Source organism: Ovis canadensis, chromosome 4 (genome assembly GCF_042477335.2).
Source record: "Ovis canadensis isolate MfBH-ARS-UI-01 breed Bighorn chromosome 4, ARS-UI_OviCan_v2, whole genome shotgun sequence".
Taxonomy (NCBI): Eukaryota; Metazoa; Chordata; class Mammalia; order Artiodactyla; family Bovidae; genus Ovis; species Ovis canadensis.
This window is the reverse complement of record NC_091248.1, coordinates 92,657,201-92,675,567: the sequence shown is the minus strand read 5'-3', so window position 1 is coordinate 92,675,567 and position 18,367 is coordinate 92,657,201. Positions and strand designations below refer to the sequence as shown.

At 40.5% G+C, this 18,367-nt stretch overlaps 1 protein-coding gene across 2 annotated transcripts in view; it reads left to right on the top strand.

Moving 5' to 3' along the window:
• Positions 1–18,367, top strand: part of HECW1 (HECT, C2 and WW domain containing E3 ubiquitin protein ligase 1) — a 488,368-nt gene that overhangs the window by 293,025 nt on the left and 176,976 nt on the right. For both annotated transcript variants that reach the window (XM_069588229.1, XM_069588230.1), the window contains one exon: positions 15,714–15,789. In XM_069588229.1, coding sequence (XP_069444330.1) covers positions 15,714–15,789 — 76 coding nt within the window. The remainder of the gene's footprint in view (positions 1–15,713; positions 15,790–18,367) is intronic.

The following is an 18,367-nucleotide window of genomic DNA, read 5'->3' as shown; positions in this document are numbered from 1 at the left end:
TGCCGCCTCCTGTGAAGTATTGAATCAATCAGTCGTCGAAGATTAATTTGTTAACAGAGGATGCCAAGTTCCCCCATGACTCTCCAGGGCCTCGGGAGTGATGATGGTGGGCAAACCTCTCCCTGTAACACTCACGTCAGTTGCTGACACCCTCTCTAACTGCACTTCTCTTGTGCACTTTTGTGGCACCCTTTCCAACTTCCGTACCCCTGGCTTTTTTATTATATTCTGGAAAGGTCTGACTTTAGTAAAAGTATGACCTGTCGGTGCTTCAGCACACAAAACAGTTGCAGTTACAGAAGGAACATGGGGTCATAAAAGTATTGTTATTTAAAGGGAGGTTATCATTTCAAGAAGACTAGGGAGATAACTCTTACACATATAATACAACATAAATTATTCTGTGTGCTATATTATGAGGATTATCCACACGCGCATATACAAAAAGTTGGGAAACAGGATAAACTCATCTTTAGACAGGTTAGCTATATTTCCAAATAATTATATTATTTGGAATTATATATATTATATATATTTCCAGTTAATATATTTTTATTTACCGCAAAACACCTTTCCAAGGGTTTTAAATTTAACACAATGAATTCAATAACTCAATTAATCATGAGCTGCCAGTTTCTTGCCCCTACTAAGTGTCCTAAAAGTCTGTAAACACAAGGAATATTGTGCATTCTTGCCCATTTGAGGATATGTGTGTGTGTATACATGCACATGCCCTGGCTTTATCCAGAAAGGGTTTTTAGGCTTAGGAAACAGAGGAGCGTGTACTTTTAGCCAGTGAAGGGTGGGACTCAGGTAAATGTGCCTATGACAGTTGCAGGCACATGTTTTACAGGGGCTGTGATGGGAACCGATCTCTAAGTGTTCAAATGGTTCTTGCTACAAAAGGAACAAGGCTGGCTGTATTGTTCACAGGTTCCAGGGTGATGAAAATTGAGCACAGTCACTCAGGAGAAACGTAACTATTGTTAGTTCTAAGATCAGGCAGATGTTTCTCTCAAGGCAAAAGAATGTGTTGAAAATGAGCTCTGGATGACCAAGGAAACAAACTGAGGAAGGTTGTCTTAGTTTTCTATTCAGCTTAGTTCAGTTCAGATGCTCAATTGTTTCCAACTCTTTGCCACCCCATGGACTGCAGCACACCAGGCTTCCCTGTCCCTCACCAACTCCCAGAGCTTACTCAAAGTCATGTCCAGCAAGTTGGTGATGCCATCCAACCATCTCATCCTCTGTTGTCCCCTTCTTCAATCTTTCCCAGCATCAGGGTCTTTTCCAGTGAGTCACTTCTTCGCATCAGGTGGCCAAAGTATTGGAGTTTCAGCTTCATCAGTCCTCCCAATGAATATCCAGGACTGATTTCCTTTAGTATTGACTGGTTTGCTCTCCTTGCTATAAGGGACTCTCAAGAGTCTTGTCCAACACCACAGTTCAAAAGCATCAATTCTTCAGAGCTCAGCTTTCTTTATGATCCATATCTCACATCCATACATGACTACTTGAAAAACCATAGCTTTGACTAGACAGACCTTGGCCAGCAAAGTAATGTCTCTGCTTTTTAATATACTGTCTAGGTTTGTCATAGCTCTTCTTCCAAGGAGCAAGCATCTTTTAATTTCATGGCTGCAGTCACCATCTGCAGTGATTTTGGAGCCCAAGAAAATAAAATCTTTCACTGTTTCCATTGTTTCCCCATCTATTTGCTATGAAGTGACAGAGCTTGATGCCATGATCTTAGTTTTCTGAATATTGAGTTTTAAGCTAGCTTTTCCACTCTTCTCTTTAACTTTCATCAAGAGGCTCTTTAGTTCCTCTTCACTTTCTGCCATAAGGGTGGTATCATCTGCATGTCTGAGGTTATTGATATTTCTCCCGGCAATCTTGATTCCAGCTTGTGCTTCATCCAGCCCAGTGTTTCTCATGATGTACTCTCCATATAAGTTAAATAAGCAGGGTGACAATATACAGCCCTTCCCCAGGCTGGCACTGCTCAGTACCAAACTGTTTCAGCTGGAAAGAGTTCCCCTCACTAGGAAAGGGAAAGCAGGATGAACAGCTGCCTTCTCCCAGGCTTTGAGGGCACTACACACAAAGATCTCTGTTGGCTTTCACTGCACCCAAACCACCAATGTCAAGATGGCTAGGAACAAGGAAGAAAAGCAGGATCTACCAATAGCTGCCATAAGGTGGGAGTAATTATGGTTCACAATGACCAGCTCTATAAGCAAACCCAGTAGCTTTTCCCAGTGAAGAAGGAACCAATGACCAGCACAGCTGTGGTGGAATTCCTGCAAATTTTAGCAGCTTTTGCCCCACAGGTACTCTTGTTTGCTCATGCAAGCTACCTAAGTCCCCCCGCCCCCCGCCCCTGCCAGAGCCTGGGAACCACAACAGGAGCTAGCCCAGGCCTCTGAGGATGCACAGTGCAAGATGCCACCCTCCACACCCCATGGCTGACCATCATCACAACGCATACACCTGGGGCTGGCTCCTCCAGCTGTGCCCCTGCATGCTGCCAGCCCAGCCTTTGTCATCAGCCTGCACTGTGTATGCACACTCGGGGAGACTTTGGACACATGACACTCGGGGAGACACAGGACAGCATGACTAGCAGCCACAGCCTCCAGCACTGCAGCTGCCTGTGGGCCCAAATCAGGCTCTGTCTTCTGTTACTGGTGTGCACCAACTCTATCTGACATAGTCCTGGAAGTCCTAGCCAGGCGGAAAAGAGAAATTAGAAGCATACAAACTGGAAAGAAGTAAAATCATCTTGTTTGCGATGGTATGATCTTATAATATTTAGAAAACCCTAAAGACTACACCAAGAAACTGTTCAGACTAACCAATTAATTCAGTAAAGTTGCAGGCTTTTGGAGTAAAACTTACACTATTAGCTCTCTTGGGTCTCCAGCTTGCTGACTGCAGATCTTGGGATTTGTCAGCTTCCCTAAATATGTGACCCAATTCCATGTATGTATATATATACACACACACACACATAAATACACACACACACACATTATACAAAGTGAAAGAGCCCATTCACAAAAGGCCATATAGGATTTCATTTATATGAACTATCTGGAATATATAAATTCACAGAGACAGAAATAAACTTAGAGATTTCCTGGGGCTATGGGAGGAGAGGAGAGTGGGGTGAAACTGCTTGATGCATATAGGATATAGGGTCTTATTTTGAATTATTAAAATGCTTAGAAACTAGATAGTGAATGTGCTAAACACCACTGCATTGTTCATCAAATGATCAGTTTCATGTTATGTGGATTTTACCTCATAAACTATTTTTAATAAAACAGAAAAAAGTAAAAATTATTACATACATACATACATGCCAGAGCAAAGATTAAAAATTCAAAAGCCTCCAGAGAGCCAGGTCAGGTCAGTATCACATTTCATCAAATCTAAGGTGATTGCAGCCATGAAATTAAAAGATGCTTACTCCTTGGAAGGAAAGTTGTGACCAACCTAGACAGCATATTGAAAAGGAGAGATATTACTTTGCCAGCAAAGGTCCGTCTAGTCAAGGCTATGGTTTTTCCACTGGTCATGTATGGATGCGAGAGTTGGACTGTGAAGAAGGCTGAGCACCAAAGAATTGATGCTTTTGAACTATGGTGTTGGAAAAGACTCTTGCAAGTCCCTTGGACTGCAAGGAGATCCAGCCAGTCCATCCTAAAGGATGGGTGTTCATTGGAAGGACTGATGCTGAAGCTGAAACTCCAATACTTTGGCCACCTCATGCGAAGAGTTGACTCATTGGAAAAGACCCTGATGCTGGGAGGGATTGGGGGGCAGGAGAAGAAGGGGACGACAGAGGATGAGATGGCTGGATGGCATCACAGACTCGATGGACATGAGTTTGAGTAAACTCCAGGAGTTGGTAATAGACAGGGAAGCCTGGTGTGCTGTGATTCATGGGGTCGCAAAGAGGCAGACGTGACTAAGTGACTGAACTGAACTGAACTGAACTGAAGGTGACTTTAAGGATTTTAAGGCCAATCATTGATTTTCACACTGCCAGGCTAGAAAAATCTTTCCAGTTATAAATAGGATGCTTTGGTGGACAGCAACAACGTGATTGCTGAGCCCTAAAAAGGAAAGTACTAGTGTGTTAGGATTGATGCATGCAGTCCCAGAGAGGAGGGCCAGGAAGATGCTATATTTCTCAACAGGGTGGCAGTTTCTCAGCTTTAGTTGCTCCCTACTAGATACTCTGATACTTTAAAAATCTGAAACCCACATTTTGTGTAAACCTGATTTTTAAAAATATGTTGAAAACTAATATTTTGAAAACTCAAATATAGTATGAGCCAAAGAAAATATGTCACCAGGCCATATAGCCTGTAGACTCACTGGTGCCCCAGCAGATGCCTTTTGTCAGATTTGAATCACACAAGAGTGATAAGGCCACAGAGTAGAGTGAAGGCGCCTCGCAGATTGAGGGACCAGCTGATTAGATGACAGTCCTCTAGGCAAGGAAGTAAGATCTGCAGAAAAGTGGATTGTTTGTCTGTAATAGAAGGTACAGGTTTGAATGCTGGAGATGGGGCTCCAGGGGCTAAGGCATTACAGAACCCACTTCTGGGGCTTGGAACTGGAATCAAGTCAGTTTTTGAGATAAGAGTTAGAGACATCTTTCCTTTACCATTTGAAAGAGGAAGACCCTTGATACTGATACTTCTCCAGGTGTGGTCCCCCAGCAGCAAAAGCCTTACCTGAAACTTGAAGTACAGGCTCTCAGGCCTTCCCTAGGCCTACAGAATTAGACCTTCCATGGTGGGGCCCAGCAGCCTGTCTTGCATCAAGCCCTGACTCTGAAGCAGCTCGTGGCAGTGAACTTCTGCCGTAGAGCAAACAGAACGACTCAGTCATTTTTTAGAATTTGATAGCGCTTGTCATGTGCCCACTTTCAGAGTAGTCTGTAGGTACAGAAACTGTCTTCAAAAGAATAGCTAAAGAATCTAAAAGTCATCAGGGAAAATCTGGCATCTGATTACTCCTAACTAGCATTCTCCTTCCCAGTATTCCGTACCCTTTTTAGGAAGCCAAATGCCTCACCTCTCAAACATAGCAGTCCTTTGCCCCAATCAGATTTGCTCTTGGTGTTAGTATCTGTCCCCAAAAGTAGTCAGTATAAAGAAAATCATCTCTAATTAACACATTCTGTCCAATTCACACAATGAAAACTAGGAGAAATGCCCCATTTTTCCAACCCCTCTCTTTTTCCCCATTGTGATTGGCAGAAGAGCCCTGAAATTGGGAAGCCTGGATCTTACCCTAAAGGCAATAAGGAAAGCAGAAGGGGTGAGGACTCTGGAAGCTGACTTGGTGACTGCAGGATCAGAAAGCAGAAATGAGCAGTAAGAATATGAACCAAATGTGAACAGAATATGAGCAAAAGAGAGCCAGTAGCCAGGCTGGGTCTGAAAAAATGACCTCAAGATTCCTCCCACTTGAATTTTGGGAAGTCGTTGATCTGAGCTCAGCTTTCAAGTTTGTAAACTGCAGTGAGGATCATGAAGAATGTCTAATTTGCAATCTGTTAAAAGAGTGTGTCCACAAGAACTGGCTTTGTGCTTGGCACACCATCAGCTCTCATCCCTGTCGCTTGTCTTCTTGCCCCTTGGAAGGGCCTTCTAAATCTTTCATCACAGGTGTCCTGCAGGTTGGGGAAATTGCCTGAGGGTGCCATTGACTTGGAATTTTATGTTTCATTCTTTTAGCCCCTAAAGATGGCTTTGTTCTTTGAGTTTACAGAACTTTCTGTGGGAGGACTTCAGATGAGCGAGGTCTAATCACCTAGTCGTCATATTGTGAGGATTCCATGAAGGAGATGTTCTCAAAAGTGCTCTGTAAACATTTGTGAGGTGTGTTTGTTTATTGGTTGCTCATTGAAATATTTCAGAGATTTGGATGTAGAAATGGAACTTAGGCTTTTGATTGGATTGATTTTTGTTTTTTAAGGTGGCTTGGAGGCATATCAGCTTATTTCATAGACTTTATCTTGGACACAAAAGATATTGAACACAGGAACCACTGATTTTTGATCTAAAATGGAATCCCTGATTCCATACTCTTGATTACTGACATGCCATGGCTTGAAGATTTTATTAGTTATAATGTGATGCTATTTTGCACCTGATTTTTAGATCCAGATTATCAACTATGGAGTCAGAGTTATCTTGGTCAGGTGAATATATAAAGGCTCAATGAAAGTCATGAATTTTATCTCCTGGTGTTACTGGTGGGTTCATTGTTCTGTAACTAAACACAAAGCTAATCAACCATTTGGGCTCAAAGAAGTCATTATATAATTAGTTTGGAATAATCGTGGCAATGTAAGTAGAGTTAACATGTTAGAATCAAGCATAACGTGTTCACAACCCTTTGGAAATGCCATGTGTGCTACAGGGAGCTTCTCCCACTTTTACCAAAGGAAGTTAACCCAGATCTGGGGCACCTGAAGAAGCAACTCAGAGTGGTCTTTCACATGCAGGAGAGTTCTTTGAAAACTCCTGTTTACCTTCAAAATGCATCTATATTTTGTATTCAACTTTAACTTTCCTCATGTTTGCTTTTAAAATAGATTTACCCAAAATTCTGAGTAAAAGTGGTGCTCCAGGACAGACACCCTTTCCCCCTGGTACACTTATCTACCCCTGGGAATAAGATCACAACTGTCTGAGAAGCCTCTGTGTTCTTAGAGACTGGAAGATGGAGCATATAGGTTAAAGAGTACATGTGACGGGGTAATTGAGACACGTGTGTTTTTAGCAAACAGCCTCATCTTCATGCAAAGGTATTGTGAAAGAAAAGCTAGGATTTGAATGGTGTTGTAGGGATCTAATGAGAAGGGAGGCTGGTCAACTGAACTATGTGTCTTCATGCTTCTGAAATGGAATTTCCCCTGCAAGGGTATGAAGACTTGATTGTCACTCTGTTTTTTACTGATTTTCACTTTTGGGCTTTACAAGTATGTGCATTCATACTTATAACTTCAAAAAGCAGATGTAAGGCAAAACCAATACAATATTGTAAAGTAATTAACCTCCAATTAAACTAAATAAATTTATATTTTAAAAAAAGCAGATGTAAAGAGGACATGAGAATGGGAGTAGGAGAGATACATGTGAATTAATCCCACAGGTCTTAATTCTACTCCAGGAGCCTTCTTGATAAGCCTACACAATCTTCTGCTGGCCACTAACAGATTTGGCTTTTTTTTTTAATAAAATTATGTTTATATATATTTTTAATTGCAGCAAAGTGTTTCACTAATGAATACATTGTAATTTATTTAGCATTCCCTTATCCATTAACTTTTCATTTCCCCTCCAATCTTTTGCTCTATATAAACAAAGCCACAATAAATTTCCTTTTATACATGGTATTTAACACACGACTGAGTAATTTTGTGATAAATTCCTAGACATGAAATTAATGGTCATTTACCAGCTCTCTTGAGGATGTGTGTGTATCAATTAACACTCCCCTCAATAATGAGAGGGAGAAGGTAATGGCAACCCACTCCAGTACTCTTGCCTGGAAAATCCCATGGGCAGAGGAGCCTGGTAGGCTGCAGTCCATGGGGTCGCACAGAGTCGGACATTACTGAAGCGACTTAGCAGCAGCAGCAGCAATAATGAGTGAGACTGCCTGTGTCTCCACACTTTTGGCCACTGTATCAGTTAAGAGCAAATTGGATATCATACCAGTTACTTAGAGTTTCATATGAATAATTGTTAAACAGATAAAAAAATCTGTTAAGAGAATTAAAACAAGAACCCACTCCAGTATTCTTACCTAGAGAACTCCATGAACAGAGGAACCTGGTGGGCTACATACAGTCCATGTGGTTGCAAAGAGTTGGACATGACTGAGTGACTAACACTTTCACTTTCAAGGTATCAGTAAAGTAGTAAGTGCAAAAACAAAAAATAGCTGCCATCTCTAAGGCTGGAGAAGTGAAGAGACTGAAATAAAACTTAGAAGCTTAAAGAAAGGACCTTACAGTACTGAAATGCAGACCTGTTTGGAGGAGGATTTTATTCAACAGTGCTGCAACCTTAGAGGAGGGACCCCAAGGACCCAGACCGGACTTCTGAGGTTACTGATGCTACTTCACTGGGACAGGAAAGGTCAGACTGACTTTTCAGTGTTGAAAGAGTATTGGGGAAAATCCACAAACTGGATTTAGCTGCTGCAATGGTGAAGCACTGAAGCTCCAGGTGAAAAAAGTTGCTGGGGTAATGTGGACCAGAACAGGAAGCAGAGAGGGCAGAGCTAGTCTCTTTTCCTTCTTTCCATCTTCCTCTTCCCCTCTGGTACCTCCGGTTGGCAGAGCCTGTGCAGGCACCAGGTGGCAAAGCAGAGATGCTGTGAGCATTCTCCACTCCAGCATCACAGGGCTTAGAAGGCTGGGACTTGAGTCAAAAGACAGCTCAAAACCTGGCAGATCACCCCTGTAAGTTCTCAAGCTTTTTGCTTATTACCAATGTGATGGATGAAAACTCAGCTTGTAGGTATGATTAGCATTTTTTCTTATTGTAGTCAAGGTCAAATACTTCTTAATTTTTAGAGTTGATTCTCCTTTCTATTAATATAAACTATCCTTTGATATGCTTTGTTCATACTTGTTTTCTTTTGGTTGTTGTTTTTGTTTCTTAGACAAGAAAGAAATTAGACTTTTGAATATGTGAGTTGAAAATACTTATCCAGGTTTGTCATTTATCTTTTGATATATGGTGGCTTTTCCAAGTATGCGTTTTTATTTTTACAGAGTTGAGCTTTTCAGTGTTTTCTTTTGTGACTTCAGGGCTTTTCTTCACCGGCAGGAAAAACTCTTCAAGTTTGAGATCATAAAAATATTCTTCCATCTTTTCCCCCAATGCTTTTAGGATTTTGATTTTAACATTTAAATATTTGATCGATTTGGAATTTTTTTCTATTATACAAAATGAGGCATTCCTCCAAATGCATCTCCATCTTCCAGACTTACTATCCAGATGTCCCATTTTCTCCACTGATTTGAAAATTCACCTTTATTGTATTTCCTACTTTTGGGGTCTATTTCTGTACCTTCTATTTTGTTGCTATGACTATTCATGTACCAGCATCATACTGTTTTTATTACACTTGCTTTATAATATGGTTAAGTATCTTTTACAGCATTTCTTCCTCATTATTTTCCCTTTTTATTATAGAATCTTGTTTGTTCTTGGTTTTTCTTTCTCACGTTGGAAAATTTGAGTTAGCTTGTCCAATCTCAAATGCTATTGGTAGTTTCACTTCGATCACATAATGATATAGATTAACTAAGAACGTACTGAAATTGTTACCATTTTCAAGTTTTTCTATTTAAGAATATGGTATACCTTTTGGTTTGTTTTTCTTCTTTTGCATTTTTCTTCAATATATTCCAAGGTGCTTTCACTGCCTTTTTTTCTCCTTATTTGCGGTCATGTGCATCTTGACTTGATGTCTTCCCATACCCCAGTTTTACCTCCAGTGCATATAGCAACCATACTTCATATATTGTATTCAGAGATATTGATATCTTGTGGTTTTATTAAGGATGGAGTTTGCCTTTTGTTTTTCTTCTTGTTGCTTTTGCGTGATTGGTTCATGAGAGAATAGCAGGAACAGCTTTTTCCTCTTATTTAAAACTCAGATGCTATTTACATGTTCAAGCACTCTGGGATTCTACCATGTTGACTGCAAGAAATCCAGCTTTTATCACTAAATATTTCTGGGCCTCTTTGGAATGCTGACCAGTTCACAGGCATACTCTGAATATCATTGCCACTGCATCTAGGCATGTCTCTCAAGTACTTCTCAACCACCTGCACTTAGCATCACTCTATCCCAAGTCAGGCATCACCCTTTCACCCATCGCAACTGCTTTCAACAGGGGGTAAAGATTTCTCTGGGGGTACATGATGATATTCCCAGGGGTAATAAGAACAGTGATTTCAGGTTCTCAATTCCCTTATGTTTGAGTTGAGTTGAGTTGCTCAGTCATGTCCGACTCTTTGCGACCCATGAATCGCAGCACGCCAGGCCTCCCTGTCCATCACCAACTCCCAGAGTTCACTCAAACTCATGTCCATTGAGTCTGTGATGCCATCCAGCCATCTCATCCTCTGTTGTCCCCTTCTCCTCCTGCCCCCAATCCCTCCCAGCATCAGAGTCTTTTCCAATGAGTCAACTCTTTGCATGAGGTGTCCAAAGTACTGGAGTTTCAGCTTTAGCATCAGTCCTTTCAATGAACACCCAGGACTGATCTCCTTTAGAATGGACTGGTTGGATCTCCTTGCAGTCCAAGGGACTCTCAAGAGTCTTCTCCAACACCACAGTTCAAAAGCATCAGTTCTTCGGTGCTCAGCTTTCTTCACATATTCCTGAAATTGATCTGCCTGAGAATTGCCAGTGGTCTGTAGGTTCTTTCTTCCAATTTCTCCTTCCACTCTTCTTCTTTCATACATCATTAAGAAAAGGCATGTGTCTTGTCTCATCCATTCTAGATCATACTATGTGTATTGGCTTGAGGATGGAAAAGCATCTAGGGAGCAACCAAGTGGGCACTTCAGAATACTACAGTAGTGCTGGTGTTGAGAAAGTGAATGGCTGCAGTGACTGGTCAGAGAGGCTTTTTGCAACTTAGGTAGTTCCAGTTCTTGGCTTTCGTTAATGCTGAAAGAAGATATAAAGAGGTTGTGCATGGAGAGGCAATTTTAATTAATTTGAATTGATTTATTACTATGTTTTTGTGTTATATGTGGCTTATAAAGGATTAAATAAAAGTAAATAAAGATGTTACTATAATTGCACCTACTGTATAAACAGTTCTCTCAAACACTTACATAACAAAAAAAAACTTGATAAATTCTCTCACTCTAGTAATGAAAAATGTTCATCTACGTAGATATAAACTAATTTCTTTTACTGAAGTATATTTAATTTACAATATTGTGTAAGTTTCAGGTATACAGCAAAGTGATTCTTATTTTTTCAGATTATTTTCCATTGTAGGTTATTATATTGAATGTACTTCTCTGGCCTAAATAATAAATCCTTATTGCTTGTATTTTATGCATAATCATTTATATTGTTAATCTTTACTCCTAATTCATTCCTTTCCTCCCTCTCTTTACCCTTTTTTAACTATAAATTTTCTGTGTCTGTGAGTCTGTTTCTATTTTGAATAAATATTACTTTATATTTTTTATTTTTCACATATAAGTGATATTATATAATGTTTGTCATTCTCCGCCTGACTTACTTCACTTAGTATGATAGTCTTTGTTTTTCTTCTTGGTGCCCTTAGACTCCTCTCTTCATATTTAGCTTTTGTCTTTTTAATTATGATGGGACTTTGTGTGGGTTTTTTAGGTTCCTGTCCCTGGATATCTGTTTCCTTGTTTAGGTTTGGAAAGTTTTCAGGCATAATTTCCTCGAGCACATTTTCCGTTCCCTCTCTCTTTCTTCTCCTTCTGGAACCCCTATTATGTGTAGGTTGGCCCCCTTCACACTATCCCATAGATCTTGCTTGTCACTTTCATTTTTTGGTTTGTCTTTCTGTCTCCTCTTCTGATTGGGTGATGTCCATTATTCTGTCTTCCTGTTCATTTTACTGTATTATTTAGTGAACTACTTATTGCTTTTAGATCAGTTTTTGTCTTGGCAGTTGAGTTATCTAATGTTGATTGGTTCCTCTTTATAGTTTCTGGTTCATTGTTACAGTGATCTGACAATATTAATGTTTATTAATTCCTTCAGCATTTTAGGGACTTCCCTTGTGGCTCAGACAGTAAAAGCATCTGCCTACAATGCGGGAGACCCGGATTCAATCCCTGGGTCAGGAAGATCCCCTGGAGAAGGAAATCGCAACCCACTCCAGTACTCTTGCCTGGAAAATCCCATGGACGGAGGAGCCTGGTAGGCTACAGTCCATGGGGTCACAAAGAGTCAGACACGACTGAGCGACTTCACTTTCTTCCACTTCCAGTATTTTTATTACTTCCTTTTTGAAGTTGGGGTCTGGTAGCCTGAATAGGTGCTTCATTTTTTTGTTCTTTCAGGGGATTTTTCTTATTCTTTTAATTGGGAATTTTTAATTTCTCTGTCTCTATGAATTTAGGAGAAAGTTATCTCTTGTGGTCTTGAAGGGCTCTTTTTATGTGGGAGCATCCTTGTGTAGATTGTGTGAGTCTAGTATTTCTGGTGCAGTGGGTGTGACTGGTATGGTATCCAGAGCCTGCACTGGATGTTGGGCAGGGCCTCTTGTTTGCACCATGGTTGTCACAGCCTTGTCAGAAGGCAAGGTCCTCTCCCCAGTTGTTGGAGTAGAAGGCCTACGGGTTGGGTTTCATAAGGTTCCATTTCTCTTGTGTCCTCATTCCCCAAGGAGCTGAACACTGAATCCATGAGTCTTATGTGGTCACAGGGAACCTATGCACTGGCTCTGCAGGCATCCGCAGTTTTGCCCATAAGTAACCCAAGGTCACATACCTTTTTCTGTTGTGTTCATCACAGACCCTAGTGCTAGTCTGGTGGTGGGGGCCAGAGCACTGTGACTGCAGGAATCAAGGTGCTTGTGGTGCTTCCTGGGACCTCGTCTGCCTCTATGGTAGGGCTCTCCCCACCCTTGTTCACTCCAGATATGGCTCCAAGCTGCCATGTGAGGAGTGTTCCTGTCAGGAAAGGAACTACTGCATACTCCTCCCCAGGGGCAGCCCACCAGGAGCACTGAGCCCATTATCAGTCCTCCCATAATGCTGGAGTCGCCATTTGCCGTGAGCACACTGACCATGGGTCTTCATCTGTTGACCTGTGCCCTGCCTGGCACCATGCTGAAAATGGTGGGCCCACATCGTGCATCAGGCACACTAACAGTGGCAGCCTGGACCACACTCCAGGCTCTCCAGCCTGTCTCTGTGCCCCTAGTCTGAGTCCTCTCCAGGGTCCCTCCTCCCAAGTTTAACTGCCTGGCCACTGTGTGTAGTAACAGCCCTGCTGAGCATGCATTTTCTTCTTGGAGGTACAGAGATAATTTCTGTACAAAATAAACACTGATACCATGCACTGTGTCTGAGAGGCGACATCACAACCATGTGTCTGGCGGGTGGAATAACAGATGGGGGTCAGACAGACTGAAAAGCCAAGGGTATGTGCAGACCAGAGAAGATAAGCAATTCCCTGATGTGCTCCCTCTGTCTCAGGTTGCTGTAGGGTGAGACTGTTTTGGCTGAGTTTCCACATCATTTTCATAGTCAGTAAATGGTAGTGTCTCTTTGTGAGTGCAACAGATTTCTTAACTTCAGACAAGCCTCTGGAGCTCATCTTGAACAAAAAGTTGGAACACACAACTTTCCCAAACACCTTTGCTTCCTGGAAAATGTTTATCACAGCTACTACTGCCTCCCTCTTTGTATCATCAGTCTGGCACTGAGATGACTTGATAAACAATGTTAGCAAAAAGCCAAGAGTTAGGGAGAATTTTGCAGAGTTTAAAATGTGTTTCTCCCTTCTGAGCTTGGTAGTTTTTGAAAAATAAACATTATCTTTTTGTCTGCATACCTGTTTCAATGCAGTATACATGAAGAACCTTTTTGTAAATACCCTGAATACCCAACAGAAAAGTCTTTAGATATGAGGATCAAAATATGTATGCTGTAAGAAAGAACAAATACTATTCTTTGTTATCATTGCATGTTTAAGCTCATTTAGCCTAGGAAGACATATGCAGTTTAATCCTACACCTTGTAAAAAAATATAAATCGGAATGTATACACTCTAGACTTATATCTACAAGGCTCCATTAAAAGTAGATTTTCTATTGTGCTCTCAAGGAACTTATAGTCTGAGATGAAACAAGTTAGATATTGACATCTTTAAACTAGAATTAGGAGCAGTCAGTTGTAAATGTCCCACCTAGACAAGTATAGCACCAGAAGGGGGTGTGGCCAGTCTACCCACATCGCCCATGGCCTTTGTCCAGGTGTAGGTTTGAAAATGAAGAAAAGTCTTCAACATGAAAAAATTTCGAATCCTGATTAGACCCATGCATATTGGCTACTTTGAGAGCTAGAAGAGTGGTCCAGCCTGAGGTTGCAGTCTCTGCTCTGTTTGCTGACCTCTGCTGCTCTGGGTCAGCCAGGTGAAAAGAAAGACAAACACAAACTGGGAAGGAGCAAGATGTGTGAAGAGGGCTGATACCTCAAACCAAGCAGTGTTCCAAGTCACCCCTTTCAGTATGTCACCCACGTTGATTCCATCTGCTGGGCAGCCCAGAATCCCTGAGATGCATCTTGTACGGGGGCCTAACAGCAGACATACTGGGAAGATTAGCACATGAGCTGCAGCCAAGCATAGAAGTCCACCAGGGGCACCTGCTTAACAAAGAGGTTTTCTAATCATCATTTTGGACTCTCCTTGGGCTGAAACTATGAGCCTTAGTGATGCCCAGTCATTACTCTTAGTCTCAAATAAAGTAAATTGACAGTCACATCCAATCACAGCTCTTTCAGCATCGAGAATACTGACAGGCAGAGAGACATTAAGCCCACACAACCTAGAAACAAAGAGACTTTGAGTGAGAGGTCACTGAGTTTTCTGTTTTTCCCTTCTTCAGTATAGCTTATCTTCTAAAAAGTGGACCTGGTAGAGATTTGCTTTATATTCAGATTTTTTTTTTCGTATTATTTTCTCCAAATATGTAACATATGCAAAGGTAACTCTGCCTTTGAATATATACTCAGAATCATTTCAGGGTAAAACTTGCCTAGAAGAGAATAGAAACAAGAACTCTAGCTGCTTTGAGTAATCCATTAACAGATCAATGTTGAGCAATGATGGAAAATAAAACATTTTAGCAACCTGATTTGCAAATACCTACTGGATGAAGATGAGCTTCCCTTGTGGCTCAGTTGGTAAAGAATCTGCCTGCAATGCGGGAGACCTGGGTGTGATCCCTGGGTTGGGAAGATCCCCTGGAGAAGGGAAAGGCTACAGTATTCTGGCCTGGAGAATTCCATGGACTGTATAGTCCATGGGTCCCAAAGAGTCAGACACAACTGAATGACTTTCACTAGATGAAGATAACCCATGTAACAGCTGTGTTCTGAAACTTCCCAGGAAGGCAGTTAAATAAAGAGACCTCAGAGTAGCTTCTTAATGTCATGCTCAGCTCCTCTCCAATAAACAAAATTTCCTGGGACTCTCTAGATAGTACAGATCAGAAAAAATGGAGATACGGCAGTTTTAACTATACTTTGCTAATAGAAAGACTTTGTAATTACAACAGTAAACATCTATTGACCTCTCAATTTTACTGCCTCAGGGTCTGCTTTAATAAATACCTTTTTGTAAATTTGAATATTAAAAGGCATTATCTACATAGGTAGTTAGAAAGGACCTCTGATATTACACTAATTATGTTTGCTGCTTTCCATTTCTCTGAGAAGTACCCCCTCATCCTCACTAGCATTTCCCATTCTATTATTGGAAAAGACATTACGTTGCTAAAAGCTTATTCTAATCGATAGTCGCCTAATGAAATCATTATACTTCTGTGTTTGTATCTATAGTTACAGAAAGAACTGTGATTAAGCATGTTTGTATTGGAATGTATCTATTTCAATGCTTCTTTTGCTTGTCTCCCATTTTCCTTCTTACAGATTTTTAAAAGCATTGGTTCTGATGAGACCGTGCAAGGGCAAGGAAGTCGGAGGCTGATCAGCTTTTCTCTCTCAGGTATGTTTTACTCATCTGAAGGCCTTTGTGGAAAAAATAAGAATTTCAGTCAGCAATCAGGAGACACCTTCAGTTTGACTCTTACCTATAAGTTACTCAACCTCTTGCCTCAATTTCTCCATCTGTAAAACAAAATTTTAAAATATATTTTAAAATTCCCCTTGACCCCATAAATATTCTGGAGAGTTCAATAAGGAATAGGTGCATTCTTTAGATGAGAGGAAATGATGAGGAGCTACTGTTCTACTTTTCCTCCATTGCTAAATAGCAGTAATTGAGAACTTATAAGGTGGAGGTAGGGAAAATCTGAGACAAGAAGCAACTAGCAGACCTTTATCTAAAGAAAATCTCACATGAAGTCCAGTTGGCAAAACAGATAAAAACTGAACTGCTCAAAACAATGCATCTGTGGAAGGAGCAGGGAAATCCAAATGAAGCCTGTAATTTTGTTAATCATATCTAGTTAATAGTTAAGAATCATTTCATTTTTTTTTTTAGTTTTCATCATGTACCATAGTTCTGGAACATGTTAGTAGGGAAATTGGCTAAATGTTCTTTAAATCTAAAATAACTTAAAAATTAAAAATATAAAGAAAAACTGAGTTGCTCTAGCAAAAATGATATAGAAAGTTCAGAGCCCCATTCACTCAATTTTACTCAAAGTGATCTTTGCAAAGACACAATGGCATGAAGCTTTAGAACTCTATCAAGCCCAGTTTGAAAACTATTGCTTTAGTTCATTGTCAAAACAACAAATGGTTTGCAGGCCATTAATGTCAAAGATCTGAGATCAAAGAAATGAATGAGTGTTCATGAGTGTCCTTGGAAGATGAATAGTCAACCAGGGGTTTCCATGTCTAAGTGAGCCCCCAGTAAAGCAAACATGCGTCTAAAAATCCACTGATAAGTGATAATAACAAGGTTAATGTACAAAAAGTCAGTCACTTTCCTATCTACCACAATGAACAAATGGAATTTAAATTAAAAGCACAAATCTATTTCTATTTAGCATCTTCCCAAATGAAGTACTTAGGTATAAATCTAACAAAATATGTATAAGCTATTTATAAGGAAAACTGCAAAACTCTAATGAATTAAATCAAAGGGCAAAATAAATGGAGATATATTCCATGTTCATGGATGGGAAGACTTAATAGTGTAAGGATGTCAGTTCTTCCCACACTGATCTGTAGAATCAGTGCAGTCCCAACCAAAAGTCCATCAAGTCATTTTGTGAAAACTGACAAACTGATTTCTAAAATGCTTAAGGAAAGGCAAAAGACCCAGAACAAGCAACACAGTGTCAAAGGGGAATATCAAAGTTGGAGGATCGATGCTTCCCAACTTCAAGACTAACAATAAAACTGCAGTAATCAAGACAGTGTGGTACTTGTGAGGAAAAAAAAAAGAAAGAAAAATAGATAAGTGGAATAGACTAGAGTACCCAGAAATAGTCTGCTATATAGTCAGCTGATCTTTGAAAGGTGAGCAAAGGCAATACAGTTGAGCAAAATAGTCCCTCCCACAAGTAGTACTGAAACAGCTGGACATGTACATGCAAAAGAAAAAAAAAAAAAGAATCTAGACACAGACCTTTATGCCCTTTAAAAAGTTAACTCAAAATGGATCACAGATCTAAATGTAAACCACAAAACTATATAACTCCTAGAAGATAACATAGGAGAAAGCCTAAATGACCCTGGGTAGAGTAATGCTTTTTTAGATACAACACCAAAGGCATAATGCATGAAAGAAAAAATTGTAAGATGGACTTCATTAAAATTAAAAACTGCTCTGCAAAAAACAATGTCAAGAACATGAGAAGACAAGCCACAGACTCAGAGGAAATATTTGAAAAAGACCCATCTAATAAAGTACAGTTAATCCAAAATATACAAAGAATTCTTAAAACTCAACAATATGAAAACAACCCAATTGAAAAATGGATCAGAGATCTTCTGATCTTATCAGATATCTCACCAAAAGAAGCTAACTGATGGCAAATAATCATATGAAAAGGTGCTCCACATCGAATGTCATTCAGTTCAGTTCAGTCACTCAGTTGTGTCCAACTCTTAGTGACCCCATGAACTGCAGCACACCAGGCCTGCCTGTCCATCACCAACTCCCAGAGTCTACCCAAACTCATGTTCATTGAGTCGGTGATGCCATCCAACCATCTCATCTTCTGTCATCCCCTTCTCCTCCAGCCTCAATCTTTCCCAGCATCAGGGTCTTTTCAAATGAGTCAGCTGTTTGCATCAGGTGGCCAAAGTATTGGAGTTTCAGCTTCAGCATCAGTCCTTCCAATGAACACCCAGGACTGATCTCCTTTAGGATGGACTGGTTGGATCTCCTTGCAGTCCAAGGGACACTCAAGAGTCTTCTCCAACATCACAGTTCCAAAGCATCAATTCTTCAGTGCTCAGCCTTCCTTATAGTCCAACTCTCACATCCATACATGACCACTGGAAAAACCATAGCCTTGACTAGACAGACCTTTGTTGGCAAAGTAATGTCTCTGCTTTTTAATATGCTGTCTAGGTTGGCCATAACGTTCCTTGCAAAGAGTAAGGGT